Consider the following 10,042-nt stretch of genomic DNA (forward strand, 5'->3'; position numbering starts at 1 on the left):
TCTTCTTGATTTGGCTCTGTACTCCACAGTTGTGCGCTTAAAGAGTGGATTCTGAGCTTTTATTTAAGGGTATTTTTATACACTGTTTTCACCATATAGATATTACAGCACTTTTTATACATAGCCCCCATTTCAAAGTACCATAATGTTTGGGAAATATTAATGTTAAGTTAATGAAAGCAGTCACGTTTAGTACTTTGTCGCATATCCTTTGCATGCAGTGACTGCTTGAAGTCTGTAACCCATAAACATCACCAGGTGCTGAGTATCTTCTTGTGACACACAGCCAGGCCTGTACTGCAGCCATCTTCAACTCCTGGTTGTTTTGTGGGCTAGTTTTCTCTTCAGCATATGAAACACGTTCTATTTGATTCAGGTCGGGTGAATGACTTTGCCAGTCAATTATTTTTTAGATTTAAAAAACATTTTTTTTTTTGCTTTAGGGATCATTGTCTTTCTGTAGGATCAAGTGCCTTCCAATGAGTTGGGAGGCATTTGGTTGAACTCAAGCAGATGAATGCTTTTGTACCCTTCAGAATTCATTCTGCTGCTGCTAATAGCAGTTACATCATCAATGAAGACAAGTGAGCCAGTATCTGGTAGTCATACATGCCAAAACCGTAACACCCCCAACACCATGTTTCACAGTTGAAAAGGGGCGTTTTGGATCTTGGGCAGTTCCTTTTTGGCCTCCACACTTTCCTCTTGCCATCACACTGATATCATGAAAGTGAATCTTGGTCTCGTCTGTACCCAAGAACCTTTTCCAGAACTCTGTAGGCTCTGTTAGGTGGTACTTCACAAACTAACCTAGCCATCCTGTTGTTTGTGGCTATTTAGTGAAGTGTAGTGTATGTTGAGTGGAGTTGCATCGTGTAAACTGTAAATCTACTCAACAGTGGTTATATTCATGGACTGCACATGACCTTTGCAAGTATCCAGTAACAACATAGATGCATGGTTAAAATGGTTTTAGAAAAAATGGTTTCATTGAATTACCAAATATGTCAAAGCAAGCAATTGTTTTTTTTTTAAGTACAGAAAAATCATTAAACCAAAAAATCTTGAAATGGTGAATCTTTGTTCAATTTTCAGCTTTTAATGTTGCATAGTTAATTAGCTTTGCTACCACAGCTTTGTTTTCCCCCAGTAAATGTCACAGCCACGGTTTCCTCTCAGATGGCTAAACAATAGTATAGTTAACAAGCAAAACAGTGCATGAGATAGCACAGATCCCTGTAGCCTGAATGTTTTCTTTTATGTATTATGCAACACCCAAGAGTTCTTTAATCACTTAAAAACTAATTACAGTATTAACAGTTTCAGTTCACACGGCACTCACTTGGTAAATGGTAAATGGACTGCATTTATATAGCTCTTTTATCCAAAGCGCTTTACAATTGATGCCTCTCATTCGCCAGAGCAGTTAGGGGTTAGGTGTCTTGCTCAAGGACACTTCAACACGCCCAGGGTGGGGTTTGAACTGGCAACCCTCCGACTGCCAGACAATCGGTCTTACCTCCTGAGCTATGTCGTCCACTTCTCAAAAATGGACCTTTGAACTTACATTAAATACAAAATTTGATTGCCTCACCTAAAATAAAAACTGCGGATCTATTGCTGAAAATGTCTTTGGAAAGTCAAAAGCCAATTGTACGAGCATAATTTTGTTTTGTGCTTGGCTCGGTGACCCACCGCAACAGATACTTGAAGATACTGATTCGCTACTCCTGCGCTAAGCCGATATTTAAAAAACCCACATTCAGAAGACCCATTATATTTGCTGTGCTTACGATGAAAGGATAGAACAACAGCTTTTACATAGATATAGATATACTGGATCTGTCACAGTAGTACGTGCTCAGCTGTACATGGAAGATGAAGACAAGGTCTGTTGTACTGCACCTGGCCCAAGATTCTAAACAGAAAAATAATGATTTTCTTTTCGTGTGAGATGCATTTTTAAAAACAAAGATGAAGGGAGCGCCAAATCACTCAAGACGTGTGAGGTCATCGCACATTACCATAAGAAGAAAACATGCTCAAATGTGCTCCCTCACGTGCTGCATATGAATCATGAACTGCAGAGAGATCACATGGCCTGTATATCTACAAAGCTGATTATTTGCATAATTATGTCACGTGTTCAGGCATTGATTAAATGTCCGCCTGCAGTGAAGAGCACAGCAAGGGAATGGAGAGGATCATTTCTCAGCGTCGATAAGAAGCTCGTGTTTTTTTCAAAGCAGTTCCAATAGAGCAGTTCACTTCAAATGAAAGTGAAGGCTAACAAGATTAGCTAATATTTTCTGAATATATGAGACAATTAAGTGTCTTTGGCACCCCTTTGGTGTAATAAATGTTTCTAAAAGCCCAACAGATGCCATCAGACTAAATGGAATGGCAACTGTTAAACATGAAGTTTTCAAATCAAAAACACCACTGGGGGATTTAACACAGCCTGCATCCAGCCATGTTTAGTCCTGTTTAGTTTGCTGACCCTTACACACCCTTTTTGACCTTTCAAGGTAGAACAAGAGACACAACACACGTTGATGTTAATAATAATATTTCTAAAGCCTTACAAAACTTAAATGAAAAAACTCCACTAGTACTGTGAAAGTTTCACGCGATCTCTCTCACAAGTGACAGCTTCCCGAGCCGAGGTTTGGAGCACTCTGGAAATGGAACACCCTCACCAACCACAGAGATTTAACACAGTCACCCATGGTCAGTTCACCAGTATCCTTTTCTTTTCTGATATTTCAATACGAAACAGAAATGCAACTGCATGCCTACACGCACAACCTGTACACACTGAGTCATTTTAAACATGCAGTCACAGGTTCAGACTGAGTCAATATAAGTTCAGGGTTGATCCTCCACCCGATTTTTTAATATCTTTTTACAGGCCTTTATGTTATGTAGACAACTCATTACTTGTTTTATTTGGGAATTTCAAGAGGGAAGTTTATAAGTTTCTGTTTATAAGGTTGCTGTTTATAGCTGACCTTGGGTTAGATTTTAACCTCACCCCACCCAAATTCTCCAAAGATCAAAGAAAGTACCTTTGGCAAAATCACATTTGAATTTGTTTTTCAAAGTGTAGAGGCCTGAAGCAAGCATCAAGTTTCTTTCTCCCACACATTGTTTAATTATTTAATTCTCCTTTGAATACATGAGTTGTGTTGTGTAACTACTCAACACAAGTAACAAACCAGTTTCAGAAATTCACTATTCTAGGAGTACTGCAGTTTAGCTGAATCTGGCCTAAGAAAAAAAAATGTGTATTGTATAGCCATCTGTCAAGAAAGTCAAATCTATTCAGCACCTGTACAGTGGTGGTACCTACGTAGTATTAAGGAGATTGCCAAGACAGTTTTAATGTCAATACTTCAGACTGTCTTGCTGTCTGGGAGTGCAATTCATTGCTGTATAATTAGTATATGTAAGAATGAATTATATTATTGTATGAAATCATTATACAACTAAGAACATAAATAGAAATCACACACACACGGCACATGAACATGGGAGATAATGTTGTCTACAACTTCTTATTCCAAGTTCACTCCCCCCTATTGTTAATGTACTTTGTCATTGGCGGCTTCATATTTACAGACACTTTATAGTGCTTAACGGCTGAGATAAAAAGACAAGTACTTAAAACAGGTTCAAAATATATTTTTTTAAAAGACCAGAAATGTATTATCCCCTAAATGAATCTTTGTAAATGAAACGGTTACTTTGCCATTTTTATTCGTTTCTCTCATTTTCTTTAGCTGCCTCAATAAGCCCAGTAATCACAATTTAAAGCAGGCCGAAACGCTGCCGTCCTATTGTCAGAGTGCAGCATAAAGTCGTACAAAAATAAATAACCAACGCTCTGATATGGCCTTTTTTGCGACATAACGTCGACAACATTTCTTTTTTTTTTCCTAAAGATGGGGGAGAAGCACGTGTGAGGCCCTTCTAGGACGACATCGCGGTGCCACAACCCCGGGAGTCTCCGGCACTTTTCGATAGAGCGCCGGAAGTGGCGAGGAGGGATTTCTTTGCGTCGGCGAGAAATCTCTCCTCGAGGTTTGTGCTGTTCCGGGGGGCGTTCAGCAAAACTGCTGACAGTGTCCTTTGGGATCCGTGATGGAAGCTCTGAAGAAACATGTCCCTTGATAGGCAGATCGATACATGTCCACGCTTCATGTCTATATTTCAAGGGACTTTTCTGGTTCATACACAACTTTGTTCGTGCTTCGTAGTCTTTTCCGTGCCACAGATTGATATAGGTTACCACATGCCAATACTTTCTTCAGTTGACATCAGCACATTGAAAATGTCATAAATAAAACATTATCGTTATTCATTTTTATCAGCATCAAGACAAACAATCCATAATGCGTTATTATTCAGTCACCGCTATATAAAAAGATTAAATGATTTGCTTGGTAACTGAACTGGGAGAACTATGGTCAAAAATTCTAATTTTGTTAATGTACCTTGAGATTAAGCTCACGAAATCATTCAATGGAAGACGGCAAATTGAAAAGTAAGACCTGCTTCTTAAATATTTCCATGTAATGGAATCCTCGCTGTGCATGGTGAGCCACATTGGTGAGCCATTTTGTCACATTTCTTTCTGCCTAGAGTACTGAAAAGTTGTGGCTTGCATCACCAACTGAAGGATGATGCCGTTTGGAATGCTTCATCTCGTATACGCTTTTTTAAATCATTTCGATCCCTATTTTTTCTCAAAACGTGAGACATTGTGACGTCCTCCATCAATTCAGGAGAAGCATAAAGACATGCATTATCTTCCAAAGTGGGTGCCACCAAACCAAGTGTATGTATGATAAACAATATAAGATTTTAAAGTTTTTGACCAAAGTTTTCTTATAAGCCTTTAGTTAACAGCCAACCTTTGTTTAAATGTAAATTACTTTTAAAAAACGAAACATCTGCAGGGGTCCACAGTGTTTTCCAATTCAGTAAACTGACAGCACCAGCTGTGCTAGAATTTCCATGCCTTATACACATATCCCTTTGATATCTTAATGTTCCCATAGTCCCCAAATACAGCGTAGGGCTTGACCTCCTTGGAAGTGATCGACAGCACCTTTGGACCAATCCCCTCACCAGAAATGTGACAGCAGCCTCTCGATGGTGAGGTATAGCTGGACGTAAAAATTCCAATCCCACCTTGATTTGGACTGTGAGTTGTTGCAGCTGCATTCTGTTTGTCTGTGGCTATCTGTCTGTCGGCCCGTCAGGTGGACGGACCATCCTCCCCGGACGTGCTGCGGGGTTCAGGGCAGCCTCTCCGGAGCATGCTTGATCTCCTCTTCCATGGCCTCGGGCCCCGCCTCCTGCATGGCCTTCTGCAGCCTGGTCCAGACCTCGGGGCTGCCGCTCTGCACGGCCTCCCGGAAGAGGCCCGCCTGCGTCTGCAGCCGCTCCAGCTGGCCCTGGCTGTGCCGGTTCTGCCGGATGAGCTCCTTGACGCGCAGCGTGATGTCCAGCAGCCCCGACTGGCTCAGGATGTTGTAGGTGTTGCAGAAGCGCTTCCGCTTGCTGTCGCAGTCGTCGTCGGTGGGGGGGCCGTCCGCCTGCTCCACGGGCCACGAGAAGGGGGCGAGAGCCCCGGCCTCGGTGTGCGGGGACGAGGGTTTGGCCAGGGAGGTGGACGGGGCGTGCTCCGTGTTATTCCCTAAGACCCCGCTGCTGTCTGCGCTGGGCTCCTGGAGCGAAGGGCATTGCTTGGGGGATGGAGCCCGCAGGCTGGAAGTCACAGGGAGTGCGGGAGGGGTGAGGAGAATGACGCCGGCTGGGCAGCTCTTCTGCTTTTGTGCACGACGGCGCCCCCAGTGGCTGGAGGCCGAACTGCTCCGTTCGGTGGAACCGGAGCTGCCTTGCTCTGACGAGCTGTCCCCTGGGTGGGGGGCGATCTTGGGGTAGGACTTGAGGATGGGAAAGTACTTCTTGGAGCGCCGGCGCTTCATAGACACACTCCTCTGCACGGAAGGGTTGGCAGACACCATGGGCTGCAGGAAGACCACCTGAGGCTGTGGAAGCATCTCAATCGCAGGCTGGAAACCCCATGCATTTGGTGACTGAGGGGTATCATTTGGCTGCAAAAGCAACATACACATGCGTTAAAGATAACTTCACATGTCAGATGCAGAGCAAGTGATACAAGTACAACTAACAGCATGTGAGCCTCCAAAGCAGAGCAAAACAATTAGTGCATATACAGTATATTCAGCTAATTCATACCACTTTCAATATTAGCAACTTTAGCAAATTTAACACAATTTACACACATTTAAAAAAATTACAATTCTTTCAGGGAGATTCTTAAATATTTCTACACATTAATAGAATGGTGTACTGCACTTCTTCCAAGACCTTCCAAAGACCATGCAAGGTGCTGGGATTCTCTGGCTCATACCTGCTTGAGGAGGGCGTTGTTCATGAAGATCATGGGGGACAGGCCAGAATAGGGCGCCCCCATCACCAGCTGAGACGTCTGGGCGCCTGGGTACATGCCCTGAGCAGTCTCGTCCAGGTCCATCTGATCCAGAGAACTCAGGTGCTCCGAACTGGCATCTGTGGGACCGTGAGAAACAGGCAGCTAATGGCAGTCCGCAATTTTATCCATCATTTTATCCAGCGTTCATTTTTCTAACATTCAAAGTTGTCAAGAACATTTGCGTCCCCAGCAAAAGAATCTGTAGAGACTCTACATCACTAATTTAATTACTGTCATGCAGTAATTCAATTAGTATGCACGCCCAGCACTACAAAACAGTAAAGCTAGCTGCTTTGAATTTGATTACAGTTTATGGGACTTGCTGCCCGTCTCTTTTAAGTAAGTAAATGCTATCTTCATTTGGTGTGAGGAAATTAGCCACATGCTGTAATATACACCATCTTGTTGCAAGTTTTCACTGGTTCAGATTTAGGTATCATTCACTTACATCCTCATCATCATCTTCTCCACTGATCCATTTTAAAGGCATGCCATACAAGGTGTAGAGACACGCTTTGCATTGTTGTTTATAAAAATGGAGACATAAAGATCGATCTTTGTGCGACTGTTGACTATATAAAATCAACAGTGATCGCCTGCAAATGATAAACAAGTGTCTGGTATGGCCAGTGTGACACATCGATGTTTAAAGAATGTGGCAGTGTGGCATAGGGGCCAAGAAACCGAACCTATTTTACTTACAGTATTTACGATATGCCTGCAACGCTAGTTAAATATCCCACTGGATAGATTATCACCCTTACCCAGTGCCATCGGGTTGCACGGGGTAATGGTGTCTGCTAAAAATAAATACATAAAAAAAATAAAACGGTAACAGTAGCCAGGGAATGACAGACCTGAGAATCCTGAGTCCCTCTCGGACTCTGGCTTGAGGCCTTCCACCTTCATCCGGCTCATGGTGACAGATGACGGTTTCTGTTGGCTGCGCGCTCGAACTCTGCCGCTCATAGTTGCTCCGATCGTTCCAGTGCGCTTGTCGTCTCTCAGGCAAACCGCATCTCCTGCACCAGAGGGACGTCTTAGTAATGGAAGAGCGTAAAAGAAGTCATTGCCTCGCTCCAAAGAGCAGGTCTTCCTCTCTGAGACAGAGGTTCCCCTACAAACAACTAGAAACCATGCGGATGCCCCCCTCAAAAAATAAACCTGTTCGAACTTCACCTTGGTTCCAAAAACTAGACCTGCCCCATGCAAAAGTCTCATGGGTTGCCTTTTAATGGTTTACTACAATATTCACAGCAGTGTTTTTACTGTAATACTGATGCTCCACACCCTTTATTGTGCACCATTACGTCACTCTGGATGAAGGGACAATAATTATTAGAATCACAAGTATGAGGACACGCAAATAAAAGATTTTACAACAGTGGGCTATATTATGTTTCAGCACTTATTCGGTGCGCACAGTTACAGCATGGCCTAGCATAGCCTATTATGTTTATGTGAACATGGCTTCAGATGGGTTTGAGATATAGTCTATGTATAGACTCAAGGTATATCAATGACCACAACCCCCACCCAACCCCCCCCCCCCCCCCCCCCCCCCACACACACACACACCCATTCACATCATTTACTACATTGATTTATGTTTTCATTACCACCCCTTTCACAGGCCAAACCTTGGCACCCTTTGGCCCTGGGTCATATTTTTCTGTCCCTGCCTATAATGTACAAGCTTGAGATTAATATGAGTATGTACGCAGCATTGCTTAGCATAATATATATGCCTGTATTTTATACATGTGTACTATTTCAATATTTCAAGACTTCTAACAATCATTCAATATTTGCTGTTCTTCTGAAAGAGGTTACCCGGTTGCATACTTTCTGTAATTATGTATGGATGCTGCGAAAGATTTTGAGAAAAACAACAGAGATCTTTCATTTAATCAACACTGAATTTCTTGAAGGCAATCCTTAATTATCCTATGCAATTGGCAAAGAGCTGAAATATAACCACGCATTAACAGAACAAATTATACAAAGTATTCTGTTGTACAGTAGTGGAGAGATGTCTACGCGCCGACGGAAATCATTTGTACGGGATACATGCAATCTTTCCAGAACGCCATATCGGCTAGCCTATTCATGTGGCCAAACACGGGACATCAGCTTTTGTTGCAGCACTATGGGCACCACCTACTATATTTGACTAAATTATAATTCTGAAAATTCCAAACAATATTTGCAGCATTTAAATATACACACATTATACATACCTGACATTATTTCACCCCAAAATGGCTCGTATCACCAATTTCAGTGTTGACCTTTCTAGCTATGTAACCATGCAAGCTAATTTTGTTCCGTGAGCTGCCTACAGAACGGCTCATTCAAATGCACGATGTACATTTCTCGCTAAACATTGAACGCATTTATTTATAAAACACCGTGCCTTCAAATAACTATTAAATATGTAGCTTAATAGCTAATTGTGTGTCAAATCCTCTCAGTTAAGAACGACTCAGTTGTTGCGAGTTCACTCCCCGAGCAGCCCCGTCACGTAGCCAGCCCTACCATACACGATGCAGAGCACGCGACAAGAAAACACGTAGGCTACTGTTACTGTATACACACCAGCACACAGAACTCGTGATGGATAGTGCAGTCAACTACTTACCCGGAGTCAGTTTTTTTTTTTTTTCAGTTTCAGCACCATTCAACTATTATTTTCATTTAAAATTGAACACACACATCTCTACGAAAGTGTACTATTCATTGACATTACACTCATCCGCAAGGAATCTCTGTAAACATAATCCTTATTCGGTACATCGGGGCGTGGCTAAATCTACAGTTCTGCAATACGTCACTGTTTTTGACTGATGTGTCCTCCCATATTTGACATTTCCTGAGCTGTCATTGGTGGACGCGAATGGCATCGAGCCTAGAAACGTGACTGTATGTTAATTTTATGGTATCCCGAGTACATTGTGTTCTTCCGCAACTTGGTAAAGTATGGCGCAAACAAATCACATGTTCCAAGAGAGGAAGACTGTTTGTTCTTGGTGTCAGCTTACGTTATGTAATTGTTCTCACATAGTTAAACTGGAACTTTGCTATGTGCGCCTAGTTCAACGAAGTGTATCAAAATTTAAGTGGCAGTTACTGCGTGGAAACAATCGTTTGAGCTGGAACGAACTTCAAATGACGGAAAACCATTATCTTTCTACTGCAGGTGCGTCCCAGACAGCAAGCACTCGTGGACCAGATTCGGCTGATTGCTGGCACATTTGGTTGAGTGCTGGCCAAAGACTGTAAAAGACTGGCACGGCTATTCACATTTGGGCCAAAGTCAATTGTCACGTGTGCTTATTCACACAAAGAAAGTTGCTAGCCTTTCAATTAATCAATCTATTATTTTGCCCTCAGTTGTGACGATATGTAGCTGATTTGTCTTGGCTTGACATAAGAATTAAAAGTACGTTATAAAATCAATTTCTGTAATGTACTTCCATATCTGAAACATTAAAGGCAAATACTCGGAAGATCTCT

At 42.4% G+C, this 10,042-nt stretch overlaps 1 protein-coding gene across 4 annotated transcripts; it reads right to left on the bottom strand.

The window, feature by feature from the left end:
* Nucleotides 1-1,079: 1,079 nt before the first annotated feature.
* LOC118230300 (CLOCK-interacting pacemaker-like) lies at nt 1,080-9,400 on the bottom strand. Of its 4 annotated transcripts, none has more exons than XM_035423176.1 (4): nt 9,168-9,400; nt 7,384-7,548; nt 6,446-6,603; nt 1,080-6,125 (listed from the first exon to the last, which is right to left on the bottom strand). In XM_035423176.1, exons 2-4 carry the CDS (start codon nt 7,493-7,495, stop codon nt 5,304-5,306), a joined length of 1,092 nt encoding a protein of 363 aa, XP_035279067.1. In that variant the 5' UTR covers nt 7,496-7,548; nt 9,168-9,400; the 3' UTR covers nt 1,080-5,303. The 4 variants fall into 4 exon arrangements, with proteins under 4 accessions (XP_035279067.1, XP_035279065.1, XP_035279064.1 ...); XM_035423174.1 differs by having other exon boundaries at nt 7,384-7,565; nt 9,168-9,398; XM_035423173.1 differs by lacking the exon at nt 9,168-9,400 and adding an exon at nt 8,767-9,117.
* Between the last annotated feature and the right edge of the window lie 642 nt (nt 9,401-10,042).

Source organism: Anguilla anguilla, chromosome 6, assembly GCF_013347855.1.
Source record: "Anguilla anguilla isolate fAngAng1 chromosome 6, fAngAng1.pri, whole genome shotgun sequence".
Classification (NCBI taxonomy): domain Eukaryota; kingdom Metazoa; phylum Chordata; class Actinopteri; order Anguilliformes; family Anguillidae; genus Anguilla; species Anguilla anguilla.